This window comes from Crinia signifera, chromosome 3 (genome assembly GCF_055691185.1).
Source record: "Crinia signifera chromosome 3, ASM5569118v1, whole genome shotgun sequence".
Lineage (NCBI taxonomy): Eukaryota > Metazoa > Chordata > Amphibia > Anura > Myobatrachidae > Crinia > Crinia signifera.
Window position 1 is genome coordinate 217,633,083 of NC_139219.1, and position 21,669 is coordinate 217,654,751.

A 21,669-nucleotide genomic window follows, 5' to 3' on the forward strand; every position below is an offset into this window, starting at 1 on the left:
CAATTGGTATATGCATATGTTTTCACTCCCTTTTGCTATGAAGCCCCTTGAAAGCTGTGGTGCAACCAATTACCTTCAGACATCACATAATTAGTGAAATAAAGTCCACCTGTGTGCAATCTAACTGTCACATGGATCTGCCAGTATAGACACACCTTTTTCTAAAAGGCTCCAAAGACTGAAACACCACTAAGTAAGAGGCCAAGGAGCTCTTCAAGCAAGTCCGGGACAAAGTGGTTGGAAAGTACAAATCAGGATTGGGTTATATAAAAAAAAAATTAGCCAAATTGTTGATGATCCCCCAGAGCACCATCAAAGCCATCATCTTCAAATGTAAAGAACATGGTATCACAACATACCTGCCAAGTGAGGTCTGCCCACCAAAACTCACAGACCTGGCAAGGAGGGCATTCATCAGAGCGGCAGCACAGAGACCATAGTATGAAGGAAGGTGCTCTGGTCAGATGAGACTAAAATTTTTCTTTTCGGCCACCAAGAACAAAAGCTATGTCTGGTGCAAACCTAACACATCCCATCACCTAAGAACACCATCCCCACAGTGAAATATGAAGGTGGCAGCAGGGACTGGGAAACTGATTTGTTGGATGGTGCTAAATACAGGGATATTCTTGAACAAAACTTGTTTGTCTGCCTGTGATTTGAGACTGGGATAGAGGTTCACCTTCCAGCAGGACAATGACCCGAAGCATACTGATAAAGCAACACTTGAGTGGTTTAAGGGGAAACCTTTAAATGTGTTGGAATGTATGGCGTTGTGGCTCCACCAGGAAGCCTGTTGCACGCCTGCACACCAAATAATTATGATATCTTTCTAGAAAAAGGAACCCCAAATTTTCTTATATAGACTGGAGGGGGTGCTGTTCCCAGCAGTCAGGCATGTAGCATTTTGGGACAGAAAGAGAAAAGGGACTGCTTTGGGGGAACGCACTAAGAAAACCGAATCATAAAATATAACTTTTAATTCTTTATTGTTAATAATCCCACAACTGACTTATATGGGGATGCAGCGAAAAATGAAGAGGTTAAAATGAAGACATACTAACATATACACACAATGTGCTCAGAAAGACAAGAAATAAAGTGTTGTTAAAATTACACTTGAATCCTGTCTGACAAAATGTTTGCTGGATATTAGCCAAACGATGTGGTGTTAAGATCAGAAAATTATATATACCCCCTGAGGTGGCTTCTACTGTCTCTAATATATACACCACTTGTCTCACTCAAACTAACTGTGCCCTAGATACAATATAACTGGTGTTATGACAATTCTCAGGGTATTATCCCAATGTAAATTTCCAATAGATTATTGGAAATTTACATTGGGATAATACCCTGAGAATTGTCATAACACACCACATGAAATCTTTAAGGTTCAGGTTCTAGTTCGTATTAAATTGCAATGTACTGTAAAGGTGCCCATATACAGGTCCAATGACCCATTTTCATCTGATTCCGACGTTGCATCAGATGGAAACTGACCAAATTGGAGGCGTTTGACATCATACAGGAACCGATGCGTGTTTCTGTATGCATTGGATCGGAGCCTAGCGATCTTGGGCCTTATTCTAGTTCACTCTTTCTGACAAAATCCTTCTTAGATGTACAAACCCATGTGCACTGCAGGGGGGCAGATTTAACATGTGCAGAGAGAATTAGATTTGGGTGAGTTATTTTGTTTCTGTGCAGGGTAAATACTGGCTGCTTTATTTTTACACTGCAATATAGATCTCACTTTGAAGTAAAACCCCACCCAAATCTAATTATCTCTGCACAAGTTACATTTTCCCCACCTGCCGTGCACATGGTTTTGTCCATCTAAGAAGGATTTTATCAGAGTGAACTAGAATAAGGCCCCTTATGTGCAGCACATAAGATAAATCAAAATCTGACCATCAGTGGCACATTACAGGTGCTTATGTATCACATCCAATCAGTGTCGTAACTAGGTGTGTGCCAGCTGGCACACACCTATAGTCTGCAGAGCGGGTAAGTGCGCTGGCAGCCGGAGATAGTGGCCGGCAGGGAAACTGACTGCAGTAGCAGCAGGCAGAGGATTTCAAAACTCCCATTCAGATCAATGGGCAGCCACTGATTGTCTGAGAGAGCTTAGCAGGTGATCTTGGAGGAGCATTCCCTGGAACTCAACCGGCAGCTCCTTTTTAGACAAATCGGACCTGTGTATGGGTACATTTTTAATACTGAATACTTAGAAGTACGTTCATGTAAACCAGGGGTGGCCAAACCTGTCCTCGAGATCTACCAACGGTCCACGTTTTCCAGATCTCCTAGCTGGTGCAGAGGTGTAGTCATTACTAACTGTCACATTTTAAAACCTGCTGCATTCATTCCTACTATAGATCCACAGGTTGCCTGAAAAACATGAACTGTTGGTAGATCTTGGACAGGTTTGGCCACCCCTGATGTAAAGCATGTTTGGAACCACTGGTTCAACTGGATATGCTGCTTACAGTATGTTAGTTTGTGCACTAAATGACACTGGTGAAAGATCAGCCTAGAGCTACTTGCTTCCATTTCCGATTGTTTTAAGACAGGGGTGGCCAAACCTGTCCTCAAGATCTACCAACGGTGTTAGTTTTCCAGGCAACCTGTGGATCTATAGTAGGAATGAATGCAGCAGGTTTTAAAATATGACAGTTAGTAATGACTACAGCTATGCACCAGCTAGGTAACCTGGAAAACTTGGACCGTTGGTAGATCTCGAGGACCGGTTTGGCCACCCCTGTTTTTTAAGATCTTGAAATGTATCTTTTTATTTATTTATTTTTACAAAAGAGGAAAATTAAATAGAGAATGCATTGTGTTGTACTGTAAACTAATAAAGACCGTTATATTTGGGCAGCACAGCCGATATAATGGTTATCATTACTGCCTCACAGCAATGAGGTCATGGGTTTGATTCCCACCATGGCCCTGACTGTGCGGAGTTTGTATATTCTCCTCGTACTTTTGTGAGTTTCTTCTGGTTACTCCGGTTTCCTTCCACAATCCAAAAATATAAGTAGGTTAATTGGCTCCCAACAAATTAACCCTATAGTGTGTGTGTGTGTGTACACATGTGTTAGGCAATATAGATTGTAAGCTCCACTGGGGCAGGGGCTATGTTAAAATATTCTCTGTAAAGCTCTGCAGAATATGTACAATTCCTGTTGAAAAAGCCACCCTGGGTGCGGCAAATGCGTCCTAGGATTGGATCAAGGAACCGCAAATTGATGGAGCGCAGGTGCAGTCAGTAATGGGGATAATTAACTGACTGAGACCCTTTTTTTTTGTCATCCCTGCCAGCACTAAAGGTGCTTATTTGTTGAAACCCAGCAAATATCAACTACTAATCAATAATATATACAAGGACCCAGAACTGAAGTCTGGTTTATTCATCTCAGTAACACAAGTTGCTTTATATATTGTTTTATACTTAAATGCTATTTTTATCAATTTAAGTTGTTAGTTTGATTACCCCTGGAGGTTCATTACATGTCAGTTTATTCATTTATGCTGCTTTAAATAAATGTATACATTTTTTTTAGATCATTGCTGTTTGTGATTTAAGCGCCACTTGCTTTGTATTTTTTTGGTCTATAAATTGGAGGCTGTCATCCCTCCATTCAAGTGGCTGCTGACACAAACATATGTGACCCCCTCCACACTTAAGTGCTAGTGACATAAATCCTATTTTTCTGCAGAATATGTGTGCGCTATATAAATAACTAAAAATAAATAATTAATAATATACCTCTGAGAAATCAAGGGTACTTAGTTTCCTAGCACGGCACCAGCGATAAAAATTGTATCCATCGGGACCCCCCGAAATCACGTTGATCGCATTGCATGCAACAAAATCGCATGCGATGCGATCGACGTGATTTTTACATTGGAATCAATGTAAAATGGCCCCCAGACCCCAATTTTTATTGTTTCCCAACCCTGATGGGTCAAATGCCACCCCACGATCAACGCCAACCCGAAGCGTGGCGAGCCCAGCGGTACGCGTCCTCCGACCTTTTCATACACCCACTATCCACGTCGGCGTGAAGTCGATTTTATATAGTGTGGCGAGCGCAGCGAGCCACCGAACCCGAAGCGTGGCGAGCGCAGTGCATTACTTCACAGGTATTACGCATCCGCTCGCCACACTACATAAAATCAACACCATGCCGACATGGATAGTGGAGGTATGAAAAGGTCGGAGGACGCGTACCGCCGGCCCTCGCGGGCTCACTGCGCTCGCCACTCTTCGGGTTGGCGTTCATTGGGGGGTGGCGTTAACAATGGGGGGGGCATTTGTCATGTAAAATACCCAGGGTATACAATGAAAAATGGGGTCCATTGGCCCATTTAACATTGTTCCCTATGTAAAATCGCGTCCATCGCATCGGTCGCATTGCATGCCTTAACTTAAGGCATGCGATGGACGCGATTTTTTTTAATTGTCGGGGAAAAGGCTAAAAATAGCCCTGAAATCACGTCGGTCGCGTCCATCGCATACCTTAAGTTAAGGTATACGATCACCTACGACGGGCGCCGTGCTAGGAAACAAGTACCAAATCAAGTAGACTAGTTTTGTGAGTAATTCTGAACACATGATTTAATATTATTACTGCCAAAAAAATACTTGAACCTTTTTTTTTATTTATTTCCATATGGGGAATGTGGTAGGAATGTGCATAGGAAATGAGTGCAGATGTCCTGGGTATATTGTGATGCTGAAGAGTCCCAGAATACTTCCTGTTCCCAGTTGACCGGCAGGTTTTTTTTTTTACATTGTAACTACATGTGCTAGTTTAATGCTGTATGGAACATTTATAAAACTTAATTTAACAAGGAAACCTGTATTTACTTTGTAACAAAAACAAACGGTGTATAAAGCGCTGAAATGCAGTCAGCTAATGGTATCCTAAATATAAAATAAGCAGATAAGTATATTGGATGTGGGATCCACAGATCTTCAGCCCACTGCAGCAGTCTATGGAAACCTCCTGTATAAATTTCCCTAAAATAAAGGAATTGTTTTGGAGAAAAGACTGCGTATGGGGGCACAAGATAAGTGCCAATTACGTTTATAATTAAACTAAGTTTGAAAAAAAGAGTAGATTTATTAAAGGAATTTCTTACAAGCTGAATAATTGTATATGTTCAATGAAACTAAACATACAATAATTCCTAAATTGCACCTATAAATTCCTTTTAGTTGAGGACTACTGTTTATAAAATGTCCTGTTTTTAAAAAGCAAAAAATGTTCCTTGTAGATAAGGGAGAATGTTCACATAATAACCTAGTGGTTAATTTTGGAGCTCCGTGTATCCTGATCAACTGGGAGTCCCCAGTATGTCAGTAGAATGTTCTGCTGGTAGTAAAGTATTAATATGTGGAAAGGTGAGCTCACCTGAGTTATACCCCTTTTACACGACAAATTCCGGATCTGACCTGGCATTTGGAAGAAGTATCCAAGCCGGTGTCAGATCAGAGATTTACACAGTTTACACTGCGGTGCCCACCAGCAGTGTAGACAGGCGGCGCTTGGAGATGACATCTCCAAGCGCCGGGATCGCTGATCGCCGTGCTGGGGGAAGCCCAGCACCAAGATAAGCTGCTGGGCTGCCCCAGCCCCCATGCACCCCCCCAGCCGTCATCCGGGAGGTGAATGGATGCCGCACACAGGCATCCATTCACCTCCTCCGCTGCCGCCGCTACTGTCATCCCCCATTGATGTAAATGGGAGCTGTCGTACCCATTTACACCACCCTCTACCCAGGTCCTAGCTGTGTTCTACCCAGGTCAGGACCTGGGTAGAAGTCCCATGTAAAGGGACACGGCGTGTCCCATTTACACCACTGCTGACCTGGGTCTGACCCGCTGAAGACCCAGGGTTTTGCGGCGGTGTAAAAGGGGTTTTAATAATGTCCCTGTTGTCTGTTTGGTTATACCTCGGCCTGAGGTGTATTTTTCGGTCTGGGATGGTTTAATTAAAAATTCCCACATGCAAGGGCCTGCGCTCTACAACACTGGGTCACTGTCACTGGGAGATTGCCATCCTCTCAATCACCGCCGCTGGCTCCAGGATCGGGCAGATGGTGGGCAGACTCAGGGATTAGGGCACAGCTCATATGAAAGGACCTTTTTTCCTGTCTACCTAGTGACTGTTGACTTTTATAGTGATCAACCTAATGCTTGTAGACCTAGTGAGTGCATCCCATCTGTGTTAATCCAGAACTGTGCTTGGATAAAAAATACTTTTTTTTTTTTATCCCGCAAAACTACTTATTTGAATTCTCCCTTGGTACTGTATTACTACTTATGTTATTTATGTGTGTTTAATACTGGGTAATGTGGAATATAATGTGGGGGGAGATTGTTTGTTTAAAAATTGACAAGCTGATTGATTCTCGTCTCTCCACTGTATTCCTCATATGGTGACCACAAACTAATGCTGTGTACACACGGTCCGATTTCATTTCCGATGTTGACGATATAGTCAACATCGGATCGGAATCGGATATAAATCAGATGTAGGTTGTATGTTTTTTAGGGCTTCAGGCCTCGATTTGAGGGCGATGCGTGCTCCCGTGTCCTCTGAAATCGGATCGTAAGTAGAGAGGGCAGGCAAGACTTTTTAGTGGAAATCTGAAGGAGATCGCATGCATAGTATGCACCTTGCGATGTCCTTCAGATCCGATGTCCGATCTGATAGTAAATCACATAGTAAATCTTATGGTAAAAAGTGAAAATCTTAAAGCAGATCTGACAGGAGTAGAGAAAAAATAAAAAAAAGGGGAAAAGTAAAAATCAAACTAAACATCGAATCGGAAGGCACATCTGACCGTGTGTACACACCATAAGCGTTTTAGGCATGCGATGCAATGAACGCTCCCTCACACATCGTCTAGTACAAAATGTATGTACTGCATGTAATTTTTGGACTAATGGGATCGCATCTAGTTTAAAATGCACGTTGCTTTAGCACATCGCATATGTTTAGAACTAGATGCAATAGAATCTAGTCCAAAACCACACATTGCTCATCGCACCATGTGGGGCCAGCTTCAGTGCCTTCATAAATCTCTTCCTTTTTTAATTAAAATACTCATGGCAGTGCCCTTTTTAATCTTTAAGTGATCTTTTTGTAATATTTGTAGAGCTTCTCATGCAACAGCTGGACGGTATTTGAGCATTAACATATTTTTATAACAATAAACAGGAAAAAATTCAGAGTTAAATGAGCAATTTATACATTGTTACTGCAGGTCGGGCAGATTTTAAAATGAAAGATTAATTTTGGGAGTTGCGGCTGAACAGTATTTATTCACTAATGCAATTGCACCCCTGCATTGCCACATGGTTTGTCACCAGTATCTAGGCTATATTTGCAAAGCTGCAGATTTTACAAGCCACTTCTGATAATGTAAACAGAACTCATTCAAGCTACACACGCACACACACACACACACACACACACGGTCATTTATCTTTTTTTATTTTTACAAATTTCAACCAATAAGAGTGACCATTCATTTAAAAAACACCCGCTGCTCAATTATCGAGTAGGTGGAAAGCTGAACGACCTGTCGTGCATGATTTAGCAGTGTGTAGGCATGGTGAACTATGCAATTGATGTGGTATATGATTTGTTATTAAATGACCCATGTAACCCTGTGATTGTTTGCGAAATCATTGTGTGTGTGCGTACATGATATTGTTTGGCCATCGCCCCTTGTACCCTTCATTTTCCTGTCTTTAAATAAGGCACTTGGAATTTTATCCACCATATTCAGTAAAATAAATCTTGGATCGGTGTTAGGTTTGGTCTTTATCAGCAGGTTTTGGGTATTAAGCACAATACAAAATTATGTATTTATTACTAAATATGGTCCTGCTTAGAAAACTGTACAGAGCAGAAAAGTTTCTCACACGTTTTGTGTATATATAATTCATTAATATGTAATTGTGCTTTAATACAAACATATACATATAGCATCAGTACTGTTACACATGTGTCCTGCTGCCAGAGAGTACTCACAAAGCACAGTTTGATTCCCATGTCCTATTCCCTTAAACAGCATTTTACTACTGGCAGAGGAGAAAGACGTCTTTCATTCCAAAGTCCCATTTAATTGCCTTGAAACTAAAGAGGCTTCTCTGTAATGTAAACGTGCCGGGCAGGGTGTGTGAAGGTGATCTGAATCGTGTTAATCTCTCTAGTCTCTATCCACACAGGGGCAGGAGAGCTGGTTGATAAGTGTGCTATTCAGTCCTTAAAGTAAACGCCATACCTACTCTCCCATCCCCCAGTGTGCAAAGTGATTACTTCTCCAGATTGTGTAGTGCATTTTGTGCTGTTTTGCTCTACACATTCTCAGAAAACGTGTCTGTGTGTGTGTGTGTGTGTATGTCATTCCACATCAGGTCGCCCCAAAATTTTTTATGAAAATATTTTAGTTAAGAGAGGATGTAATTTTTTTTCTGTCAAATATCTTGACTGTCTGACAATTTATTAATATTGACCCCCCCCCCACACCCTGCGCTTCTTTATCCAGTTTATTTGAAATATCACGGGTGTTTATTAAGAAATCACCATGAAATTTGGACATGTTTTGTAAATTAAAACTGCTAGGTTAAATAGACATTACATATACCAAATGTTATAAGTTGCTTAACAAATGTATACATTACTACTACAAAAAAAAAATTAGCATGTTTCTCTGTTTTTAAAGTGGAGTAAAAAAAAATCATGACGTTCTTGATTAACTTTGTACTGCATACATACTTTACACAATGGTAAAAACCATACCAAAAATGATCAAAGCTGAGTCAATGGACATCACTCCACTCCATATAGAAAATGAAACTTGACAGAAATTGATGGGTAGGTTATTCCCCTTTTAAAACTTGAATGAGGTAAATTGTTTGGTCAGTGTGGACCCACTGATATTAAAGTAAATTGGTTAAAATCACTAGTACTGTGGAACAATTCTGTGAAGTTATTTGTAGTACTGTTGATGATGCAACAGCCCCTCTGTATACAGCAAAGTCACAGGCTGCATACCTACACCAGACTAGATTTTCGAGAAAATTATTAATTTGTGTCGGAATGCAATTTAAGGATTCAGCTGAAACACTTCACAAGCAACACTCCACCCATTTTTTTGTATATTTAACACAAGCTGATTGTGGCACATTAAACTGTGTGAGTGTGTGCTTTATACCCTTGACCATATAGCCATTACATTACTGCAGTACAACATTAACTTTATTCACAGTTTCTTATATAGCGCAGCATATTCAATTGCACTTTACAATTGGACTGAACGCCAACTTCATTTTTTGTTTTTTCTCTATACCATGCTGATTTTTTTGTGGTCGTAATGTACACCTCTGTTTGTTATCCCAATTTGTTTATATAGTTAATGTCTTAATACTTAATAATTTTAACCTAGCATCTTTAATACGATTTGAAAAACTTTCCATAACACAAAATGTAAGGCAGATAAAGTAACTTGGTTTGGATTCTGGAAAAAAAGTTACCTTAAGAGACTACATTTCATGGTGATTAATAAACACATGTGACACTTCTAATAAACTGGATAAATAAACTGCCATTAGGAAAAATAAAACATTTTATAAATTGGAAAATCAATATTTAATAAACAAATTGTCAGTTAAGCTATTTGGCAGAAATAGTTGTTTTGAAAGTCTCTCAACTAAAACATTTTTTAAAAAAGCTGAAACGGGTGTTTGTGGGTCAACTCCCTTCCCCCTTTTGTGTGTGTGGGTGGGGCGGGGGTGTGACCAATACCACCTCTCCCCCTAAAATATACCGATAACGGATACTCGATCCTCGATTAGCATGTAAGGAGTGGCCATCTACAGAAATTTGCTGTTCTCCATGTTTTTTTCTTCTTCTATCCATAATAATAAAATCATGTGAAATAAGAGGTAAGAGGACCCTACTTGCCAGACTACAGTTTATAATCTAGTATTTCACAGAAGGATAAGTGCATGCTGCATATTGTCAAAAAAGAATTTACAAAGAATAATTATAAAATTGAACTTTTAATAATCATTTAAAATAGAGATTTACAGACATACAACACCAAACATAGATATCATAGGTAAAATACAGGTTGTTTTATAGAATAATGTTGTACAATCCTTTGGATTTTGTAGACTCCTGAAATTACCAGATGGGAGAAACAATCATATGAGCAATCTAAACGGCTGTACTTAGTGTCAGCTTGTCAATATATTCTAGTTCCTAATCCCATCTTGGTGCTAAAGGAAGTTTGACTAGCGAAATATGTATTTCTGAATATTATGACCAGAGAGGAATTGTCCTGCTCTGGTGCAGTCCGGACAGTGGTAATTATACTTATGGCGATTATTAACTGTATAATATTATTGCCGTTAATTAAGAACAAGGAGATAGATACTGGTGCTGGGTATTGTGTTGCGACGGTAACCGCTCAAACAAAGATGCAGGATATAGATACTAAAGATAAACAGGTGACAATCACAGTAGTAAAGATCACTGAGGCTGCTGCTGACTTTCGCAACCGTCCTGGTTCCCTGAGAGCGGAAAGCAGCGCACCTACACCCAAGAGTAAGACGCCTTCTGATACTTCCCTATACACACACTTACCTACCATTAGGGGCAGGTTTAGGGGGGAGTCGGGGGGAAGGGATCAGAACAGTCGCACAGGTTCAGGTATAACAATATTTTTAGAGATTACCCTCATGTATTATTTTATTATGATGTACTTCAAACAATGGAGGGTGTGCTACCACTGGACACAAGTTAATTATAGCAACAAGGAAAGGAAAGAATGTCACTATGTGGTGCACAAGAAGGTTGACTTAATCTAAAATCTAACTTTTTTATTAGGATTTTCTAAAATAGTAGCGAAGTATAAGACACAAACATCACAGAACATGAAACATAGAGTGATTTTAAAAAGGATAATATATCCTAATAGGTGTGACTGCAATACTTGTCTCCCCTTATTAGACTGGTTTATTAGATGTCAGTCTCCACGTCTGTATAAATTCAATCGGTGCCTGGAGACTGTTAAAGCCGAGTCTGCCCACTCTCTCCAAGCTTTATTTAGCTGTATGGAGTGTGCGCCCGCTTGTCAATCAGTGGCGGGTCCCGGGTTGGGGATCCGTTCTCCAGTGCTGGTATGCGTGCGGTGTCCGATGTGAGCTGCCACTATCACATTCAGACCACCGTTTTGCCGCAACCGCACGGAGCCGTGGATCGCCTCCCGCTGTGATACAGGTTTAAGCCGCGGCGTCTAGGAGTAATACGCCGGGGGTTAGAGCCCGTTTGACCGGTTCCAGGATAGTGCTGACATCAAGCACTGCAATCCTGGCCGGGCGTGTCCAGTGGCGACTGACACACGCTGGTGAGGCAGAGATACGGCTGTTGATAAATCACAATAATATATACATTGGTATGGGGGGAAGGGAGTAGGGAGTCACAACAAGTTGCTGACGGGTCAGCGTACGCTTCGCTGACCCGTCATCAGGACCACAGGTCCTGATGAAGCTCCCATAAGCGAAGCGTACGCTGACCCGTCAGCAACTTGTTGTGACTCCCTACTCCCTTCCCCCCATACCAATGTATATATTATATATTATTTATCAACAGCCGTATCTCTGCCTCACCAGCGTGTGTCAGTCGCCACTGGACACGCCCGGCCAGGATTGCAGTGCTTGACGTCAGAATTGACAAGCGGGCGCACACTCCATACAGCTAAATAAAGCTTGGAGAGAGTGGGCAGACTCGGCTTTAACAGTCTCCAGGCACCGATTGAATTTATACAGACGTGGAGACTGACATCTAATAAACCAGTCTAATAAGGGGAGAAAAGTATTGCAGTCACACCTATTAGGATATATTATCCTTTTTAAAATCACTCTATGTTTCATGTTCTGTGATGTTTGTGTCTTATACTTTGCTACTATTTTAGAAAATCCTAATAAAAGTTAGATTTTAGATTAAGTCAACCTTCTTGTGCACCACATAGTGACATTCTTTCCTTTCCTTGTTGCTACATTCTTTCCTTTCCTTGTTGCTACCATTAGGGGCACTCTCATCTCCGACAGGTACTGCAATCACTTAACCCTGTACTGACCATAGTACAACAGGGTATTTGATCTACTAAAAGTAGACAGTAGATGCCCCAATTTTGCTTTTTCTGACACACTTTTCATACAGAAAGAATATCACTGAACGCACACTGACTTTCAGGGAACCAGGACGGTTGCGAAAGTCAGCAGCAGTTTCAGTGATCTTTACTACTGTAAGTGTCACCTGTTTATCTTTAGTATCTATATCCTGCAACTTTGTTTGCGCGGTTACCGTCGCAACACAAATACCCAGCACCAGTATCTATCTCCTTGTTCTTAATTAACGGCAATAATATTATACAGTTAATAATCGCCATAAGTATAATTACCATTGTCCGGACTGCACCAGAGCAGGACAACTCCTTTCTGGTCATAATATTCAGAAATACATATTTCGCTGGTCAAACTTCCTTTAGCACCAAGATGGGATTAGGAATATATTGACAAGCTGACACTAAGTACAGCCGTTTAGATTGCTCATATGATTGTTCCTCCCATCTGGTAATTTCAGGAGTCTTCAAAATCCATAGGATTGTACAACTTTATTCTATAAAACAACCTGTACTTTACCTATGATATCTATGTTTGGTGTTGTATGTCTGTATGTCTGCAAATCTCTATTTTAAATGATTATTAAAAGTTAAATTTTATAATTATTGTTTGTAAAAAATCTCCCATCCCTCTTTCCCCCACCAAAACATGCTTTATATTGGTCAGCCATATTACATAGGATCTTGGTGGCCTGTATGATTCATTCGCCCAGGAATGTTGGTCTAGGGTCAGCAGGTTGCGAGAATGTAGTAAGAGAAAAAAATCTAAAGTTACGTGTGGACTATGAAGAGGGGAAGTCATTTGTAAAATAGCTTATGTAGGTTACATGGGTGGTTCTGGAATTTGATAGACTTACCTTTGATGAGGTGAGTTTTCCAGATAGTCTTTAGGTGACCGTACACTTATACGATAGACCTCTTTTGCATGATTTTCACACGAGTTTCACCCATTGGATAAATCATTTGAAAAGTACCATATCATATGTGGTCCATCCATCAGGAAGCTCTGCAGCCAGTAGCCAAGGTATCGCATTTGAGGCTGCGTGCGTACCTCCGCTTAGTGTATGAAGGGCTTAAAAGTTTTACAGTCTAGAAAAAAAGTATTGTTGTGCGAGGGAGGACATTACATAGAGTGAGTACATCCCAGAAAATAAACTTACTTGAAATATTCTGTAACCGTGAATGAAAGCGTTTATTTTTTTTTCATTAAATTAGCAACATGGAATAGTAATTGATAGGGTTGACTTTTAAATTAAATTAAAATAAAATATTTACAAACACATTTGACAATGTCTTATATAATTACATTTTTTTTTTAATAGGACGTGCAATAGTGTATTTTTAATTTATAATGTATTTTTAATTAATACAATATAATGTATTTTTAATTTATAATGTGTTCAGTGAACATTCAATATTGAGTTTTATAGGTAAACAGTACAAGTTGTGTTTCTTTTTCGTCCACTAGGGGGCACAGGAATTCACGCTGGGTATGAGAGGTGAGGTACCAAAGGGTTACAAAAATGTACCCAGCATGCTCCCTGCCTCCCTTCTCCCTCATACCCCGCCCCCTGACCCTGGGTCACCAGTTTTTTCTTTGGTGCCCAGGAAAGAGCGGCGCCATGTTCGTGGCTGTTAGAACAGCCATGAGGTTACAGAGCTGCTGCGGCGGGTGTTCTTTTAGGGAACGCCGGCAGCGCAGCTCCATCACCCGGTGACTGCATCGCTGGCGAATGGGCTGGGGACTTCCGTCGTGGGATCTCCTCTCCGGAGGCTCCCGCAGGCTGCGCTCCGTCCCCGGGCAGGTAAGCGGCGGTTCCCTGCATGCAGGGAGCCGCGTCTAGTGGCAGATCCCCCCCCGGTTTATGGGAGTCAACGGGGGGGCAGGCAGTGTGGGTCTGGCGGGGCCACCCTTCCACTAGGCCACCAGGGACAGTTATTCAGGCTATGTCCCGGGGGGTTGGTGCCTGGGGGGGAGTGTTGGACGGCCTGAGGTCCCTCCCCCACCCCTGGGGACGTGCTGAGAGCTTGCTCTCTCATCGCCCCAGGTGTCCCAGCTCCTCCTTTAAAAGCCTAATCAGCAGCCATTCTGGCACATGCTGGGTATAGAGACGGAGGCTGCTTGGATTCTCCCTCACACCTTGCTCCTGGAGCCTGGTTTATAGTAGTTTTCTCCTCTCCTGCTGCTGGCTGGTTTGTTGAGCTCTGCTACTTTCTTCTTTCCTGTGTGTAGGAAAGTTGAGTTGTCACCAAACAGAGTGTTTGCTTATGCATATACTCTGTCTCCTTTTCAGCTTGCTGAATTGTTGAGGATATTTGCCCTAACCAAATTGCTTTGCTAAACTTTGTGTGTAAGGCTGCAAGTGTGTTAGTGCCCCTGGGCCTTTCCTATATAGGGGCACTTGCTTCTTGTGTTTCAGGACGGTAACTGCTGGTTTTTGTCTTTTGCACGGTCACTATGCCTAAGGCGAAGCCTAGCAAGGAGGCTCCATCTCTGATGCAGCGTACCTGTAGAGACTGTGAGGAAATACTTTCACAGGAAGAAGAGGAGGTCTGTTCCAGGTGTTTGACGCTGGAAGCAAATCCTCCGGCGTTGCCTCCTGTCTAGCAGGAACCGGCCTGGGCATCGATGTTGACTCAGGTAATGACGCAGCTGGTTGACCGCTTGTCAACACCACCTGCTCCCCCTGCACCTCTGCCCCCGGTGCCCCTGCCCCTGGTTGCTGCGGCTAGTGCCAGTTTTGGGGCTGCTTCGGCTTATGTAGAGCCCCTTGGATGCAGTCCTTTGCACAGTCCGTGCAGGGTTTGACGGCTACTCTGGCAGGCAGGGGTTCTAGGAGGCAGCCTAGGCAAAGGAGTCCGGCGCCGGATTCTTCGGATCCGGACTCCACTACGGGGGGACTACCAGTTCTTCGGAGTCTGCAGTGGCCGACGACACGTTGTCTTCGGCGGAGGTTGAGTCTCTTGTGCGGGAGGTTAAGGCAGTCCTCCAGTTGGAGGATGAGGCTCCTGCTCCTAGGAGTAAGGCCCTGATGTTTAAGCGTCTCAAAAAGGTATCGGCCCAGTTCCCACCTTCGGCCCATATGGAAGATTTATTGGAGACGGCGTGGTCTCAACCGTCTAGACGGTTCCAGCTTTCCAAACGTCTTACTACGTTTTATCCAGTTCCTCCCACAGAGAGGGCTAAGTGGGAAAATCCTCCCCCAGTGGATGCTCACGTGGCGCGTTTAGTTCGCACTTTGGTACTGCCCATTCCGGATTCTTCTTCTTTGAAGGACCCTCAGATAGGAAGTTGGAGAATTTCCTCAAGACTGCTTATTCACAGGTGGGGGCTGTTACGCGTCCCTCTCTGGCTGCGGCGTGGGTTGCCAAGGCAGTGGCTGAATGGGCGGGCAAATTGGAGAGGGGGTTGGCCGACTGTTCTAGTCGCAAGTCTCTGCTGGCTCATGTTCAAAACATACAAAAAGCTAGTTTGTAGTTGGGGGAGGCTGCTCTGGATGCTGGAGTTCTGGCATCTAAGGCATCAGCTGCCACGGTTGCGGCTAGGCGTGTGTTGTGGCTAAGATCCTGGCGCGCAGATAGCAATTCTAAGAAGGCTTTAGAGGCTCTCCCGTTTCATGGAGATACTCTTTTTGTTCCCGAGTTGGACAAGATTGTGACTACTTTGGCAGCGTTCTTGCCCTCTGCAGCTCCCCCGCGGCAGAAGACTTCGTTTCGGCCCCAGGGCAAAGCCAGATTTCTAGATTTCCCTCGACCTCTAAGGCAGCCAAGCCCCGCACCAAACAGCCCTGGGCTACCAGACGTCCAGCGGCTAAGCAGAGTGACAAGCCGGCAGCCTGACGGGGCGAGCCCCCACCCGGGGATCCCAGGGTGGGAGGCCGTCTTCTGTCCTTTGCGCAGGCGTGGCGGGACACCACGTCAGATGCTTGGGTCAGGGAGGTGGTCTCCAGGGGCTATGCCCTGATGTTCCGGTTCCCCCCCCCCCCCCTCAGCGTTATTTTTGCACGGGTCTTCCAAAGGACCCAGCAAAACTTCAAGCGCTACAGCTTTCTATCCGATCCCTTTTGGACTCGAACGTCATTGATCCAGTTCCACAGGAGCAGAGAGGTCAGGGGTTCTCACCGTCCTATCCTGAATCTGAAGTTGCTCAATGTCTTTCTGCAAGTGCCGAAGTTTCGTATGGAGTCCCTGCGTTTGATCATTCTTTCACTGGAACCAGGGGACTTCATGGCCTCGCTAGATGTTCAGGATGCGTACCTCCACATCCCTATCCGGCAGGACCATCAGCGTTTTTTGAGGTTCGCCCTTCAGGACGAGCACTTCCAGTTCAGGGCACTGGCCTTTAGGCTATCCACGGCTCCCAGGGTGTTCACCAAAGTGATGGCGGTCATGGCTGCTCACTTGCACCGGCTGGGGGTTCGGATGATTCCGTACCTGGATGAACTCCTGATTTTGGCAAATTCCCCGGACCAACTTCAGAGTCATCTGCAGTTGGCGATTACTCTTCTGTTATCTCATGGCTGGAAGATAACCTGGAGAAAATCGTTTCTTACTCCTTCCAAAAGGATGCTTCATTTGGGAGCGCTGTTGGACACTCGGGTGCAGAGGGTGTATCTTCTGGAGGACAAGATCCACTCCCTGCTAAGTCACAAAAGGGTGTCTGTGCACAGATGTATGGTGGTGTTGAGCTCCATGGTGGCTTAGTTCGACATGGTGGAGTATGCACAGTTCCACTCGCGGCCGCTTCAGCTTCACACTCTCAGCCAGTGGACAGGAGATCATTCTCGTCTAAGGAGTCAATTGATCACGCTGCCCCCGGAGGTTCGCCTGTCTCTCACATGGTGGTTAAAGACAGACAACTTGTCTCAGGGCCGCCCGTTTTGGATTCCAGCTTGGGTCTTAGTTACTACGGATGCCAGCCTATGGGGCTGGGGAGCGGTTTGAAACTCTCTTGAAAGTCGTTTCAGGGGCGCTGGTCGACTCAGGAGCGTCGCCTCCCAATCAATGTCTTGGAGTTGAGAGCAATCCTTCTGGCTCTTCAGAGTTTAGGGTCCCTCGTCCGAGGGTGCCCAGTAAAGATCCAGTCCGACAACGCCACGGCCGTGGCCTATATCAACAGGCAGGGCGGGACACGCAGCAAAGGAGCAATGAAGGAAGTGTCCAGAATCTTCAGGTGGGCGGAGAAGTATGTTCCGGCGATTTCCGCAGTCTTCATCCCAGGGGTCTTCAATTGGGAAGCAGACTTTCTAAGTCGGCAAGACATCAACGCAGGGGAGTGGGAGCTTTATCCAGAGGCTGACGTCCCTATGGGGAGTACCGGAAATAGATCTGTTGGCATCCAGACACAATTTCAAAGTTCCCCGGTATGGCTCACGGACGAGGGACCCTGGAGCTTTCCTGGTAGACGCTCTCACGGCGCCGTGGCCGTTCCGTCTGGTTTATGCATTCCCCCCGTTTCAGCTTCTACTTCGTCTTCTGAGAAAATTCAAGAAGGAAGGAGGAATGATGATCCTGGTGGCCCCAGATAGGCCCCGTCGAGGTTGGTACGCCGACCTAAGGAACCTGTCAGTGGTGTCTCCTCTGAGACTACCTCTACGTCCAGACCTCATTTCGCAGGGTCCGTTCCGACACCCGGACCTGGGCTGCCTGGCTTTGACGGGTTGGCTGTTGAAATATCCCTCTTGAAGGATAAGGGATTCTCGCCTGAGGTCATACATACCATGTTGCGTGCTAGGAAGCCGCCTTCAGCATGAATTTACTATAGAGTCTGGAAGATTTATTTCTCGTGGTGTTCGTCTAGAGGTTTCCATCCTAGACGCTTTCGCGTTGCTCGCCTCTTGGCGTTTCTGCAGGCGGGCCTAGATCTAGGTTTGCGCCTGTAATCTTTAAAGGTACAGGTGTCAGCTTTGTCGATCCAGTTTCAAAAGAAGTTGGCGTTTTTTTCAGATGTAAGAACCTTTTTCCAGGGGGTTTTTCATGTCCAACCTCCGGTGATCCCACCTGTGGCTCCATGGGACCTGGCTTTGGTTCTCAGGGCACTTCGTCACCTCCTTTTGAGCCTTTGGAGGAGGTGGATCTGAAGTGGCTTTCTTGGAAGGTGGCCTTCTTTTTGGCTATTTCTTCGGCAATAAGGGTATCCGACCTTAGTGCTTTATCTTGGAGACCGCCCTTTCTGGTGTTCCACCCGGACAGGGTGGTTCTTCGTACCAAGCTGGATTTTCTTCCAATGGTTGTGTCAAAATTCCACCTTAATCAGGAGATTGTGGTACCTTCTTTTCCTGGATCTACTGAAGCGGAGGCTTCTCTTGATGTAGTCCGTGCATTGCAGATTTATCTTCACAGAACTATGGCGACTCGTAAATCGGATTCGTTGTTCGTTCTTTATGAGGCCAATAAGCGGGGCTGGCCCGCTTCCAAACAGTCCTTGGCGAGATGGCTCAGATCAGTGGTTCGTCAAGTGTATCTTTCTGCGCAGATGGCTCCCCCAGAGGGGGTTACTGCGCATTCTACCAGGTCTGTGGGTGCATCCTGGGCCGCTAGTCGAGGTGCTTCGGCAGAACAACTCTGCAAGGCGACTACTTGGTCCTCTTCCCAGACATTTATCAAGTTTTATGCTTTTGATACCTTTGCATCGGCTGATACACAGTTTGGTAGACCTGTTCTTTCTGCAGTCCAGGAGCGTCCCCCACCCGTGAGGGGACAGCTTTAGGACGTCCTAGCGTGAATTCCTGTGCCCCCTAGTGGACGAAAAAGAAAATAGGATTTATGGTCTTACCTTGATAAATCCCTTTCTTTGAGTCCATAGGGGGCACAGGACGCCCTCCCAGACGCACCTGGTAGCGGGGCTTCCTATGTAGGAAAGCTCCATGGCTTTAGGGCCTGTATGCTATGTGTGGTGTGTATGCTCTTCCTCCTTCTCTGGCTCCGCTCCTACCTTGGGCTTGCTAACGAAACTGGTGACCCAGGGTCAGGGGGCGGGGTATGAGGGAGAAGAGAGGCAGGAAGCATGCTGGGTACATTTTTGTAACCCTTTGGTGCACGCTCTGCTACCTCACCTCTCATACCCAGCGTGAGTTCCTGTGCCCCCTATGGACTCAAAGAAAGGGATTTATCAAGGTAAGACCATAAATCCTATTTTTTTATAATACACACAGAGGCCAGGATCTAATTACAGGGAGGTAACCTCAGGCACAAGTACAGAAATTCCATAATAGCACTTTTATGGCAATTTTATTTTCTAAATAAATTCACAATCGTACGCTGCTTCATCATTTGATAAATATATATATATTTTAAAATAATAGTGTTTTTTTTTCTCTGTTTCCAGGAAGAAGACAGTCTACAAATGCCTGTGCATCTCCTTCTTCCTGGTGGTCACACTTACCATATTCCATAGGGGAACATCCCCTGGTCTTTCTCTCATGCCAAAAAGTATAGATACAGAGGAACTATTCAGCACTAGGAAAAGAGACCCCTTTCCTGCGCCAGAAAGCTTTTGGTCATCCAACAAAGAGGAACAGGTCACAATTGATCCTAGTACTACTGAATGGGATGTAAAAACCATCAATTGCACTGCCAACAGGAACCTTACCAACTTGGCCTGGTTCAAGGAGCTGGAACCCAACTTTCAGCAATTCATGCTTTACCGACACTGTCGCTACTTCCCCATGATTATTAACAACCCGCAAAAGTGCAGTGGAGACATTGATCTGCTGATAGTGGTGAAGTCAATAATCACTCAACATGACCGCAGGGATGTGATTCGTAAAACATGGGGAAAAGAAAAAAAGGTGAACGGTAAAAAAGTAAGAACACTGTTTCTTCTGGGGACAGCTATGAAGGAAGAGGAACGAGCCAATTATCAAAAATTACTGGATTTTGAAAACCAAATATATGGAGATATTCTACAGTGGGATTTTCTTGATTCTTTTTTTAACTTAACGCTTAAGGAAGTTCATTTTCTGAAGTGGATGACCATCTATTGCCATAGGGTAGAATACATATTTAAAGGGGATGATGATGTATATGTCAACCCTGAAAATGTCATGGACTTTCTGGATGGCAACAAGTCACCTGACCTCTTTGTAGGAGATGTGCTCTACAAAGCTCGGCCCATTCGGAAGAAAGATAATAAGTACTATATACCAATCTCCTTATATAACAAAACCTTATATCCTCCATATGCAGGTGGTGGTGGGTTCATTATGGCTGGTTCTTTGATCAAAGCATTATATAAAGCATCAGAGACCCTTGCTCTGTATCCTATCGATGATGTTTTCCTAGGTATGTGCCTCGAAGTTATCAATGTTAATCCTATAATGCATGAAGGGTTTAAAACTTTTGGAATTGTAAAGAACAAGAAAAGCAAGATGAACAAAGATCCATGCTTCTTTCGAAGTGTGATTGTTGTACACAAACTGCTACCCGCTGAACTGCAGCAAATGTGGGAACTTGTACATAGTAACTTAACCTGTTCTCGAAAAGTTGAGATCCTTTAGTACCTGGACCAAAGGACTTGTAAAATGTGAAGATAAAAATATTACAGATCTATTATATTGTATTTTTATTAAGGTGGTTTCCCTGGCAGGTTTCGGGAGAAAACATATTGTTCTAAAAGATGTTGTTTTTTTTAAGTTATGTATATATGGATAATAGATTCTTGTGACTTTTTGTGAATGGGTTTTAGGGAACTATATCCAGGTACGAAATGCTAAATTATGTGACATTGAATGAAAGTATCTTTTCAGCATTGGGACTTTCAGCTGTGCTGTATCTGATGTGGACAAGGCTCTCAATGTTTAGTTGGACTTTTCTTACAGTTGAGCCTTATATGGTACAAACAGATTGGCAGCCCAAAGGACATATCCTTATTGCTTTCAACTTGAATATAAACTCAACACTGGGTATATCTGTAACATGGAGTCAAGCCATGCAGCTTTCCTGAACAGTGATCTACGATGGTGCAAACCAGCAGCCGGCCCAGAGAATGGTCATGGCCCTCTACAAAAGTGTTCAGATACGTTTTATAACTGTAAGCTCCAGAACTTTCTAAATCATGGAAGCAATTCGTTTTATACTATTTATATTCAAGCAAGTTGAGCTGTTTTGTTGATTGATTTTGAGATGTTTTTGAAAATTAATAATTTATAAAAGTAAAAATTAAATTAATGAGCACCAACATAAACAGAGAAATTTATTGAAAACCTATTTCATAAATGGTAAAATACATGGATCCTTTCTTAAAACACAAACACACACACATTTTTCCACTTCAGCACAATACATTTAATTAATTTAACTATGAGAATGAGCCTAAGTGTGCCCTGCATGCATGCATGTTGGGGTTTTGTGTGTCTAAAAATATTCTCTTTTAATTTTTTATTCTAAATAGAAAATCTAGTTCTCCTTTTAGTTGTCGTTCTCTTCAGACTTTTCAAGTATGTTGGTCTGGAT

The 21,669-nt window shown here is 43.6% G+C and overlaps 1 protein-coding gene across 1 annotated transcript in view; it reads left to right on the forward strand.

Annotated features, from left to right (window-relative positions):
* Positions 1–21,400, forward strand: part of B3GNT7 (UDP-GlcNAc:betaGal beta-1,3-N-acetylglucosaminyltransferase 7) — a 40,458-nt gene extending 19,058 nt beyond the window's left edge. The window contains exon 2 of the mRNA XM_083177461.1: positions 19,544–21,400. Within this exon, the coding sequence (XP_083033587.1) occupies positions 19,544–20,714 (1,171 nt within the window). The 3' untranslated portion in view covers positions 20,715–21,400. The remainder of the gene's footprint in view (positions 1–19,543) is intronic.
* Positions 21,401–21,669: the final 269 nt, after the last annotated feature.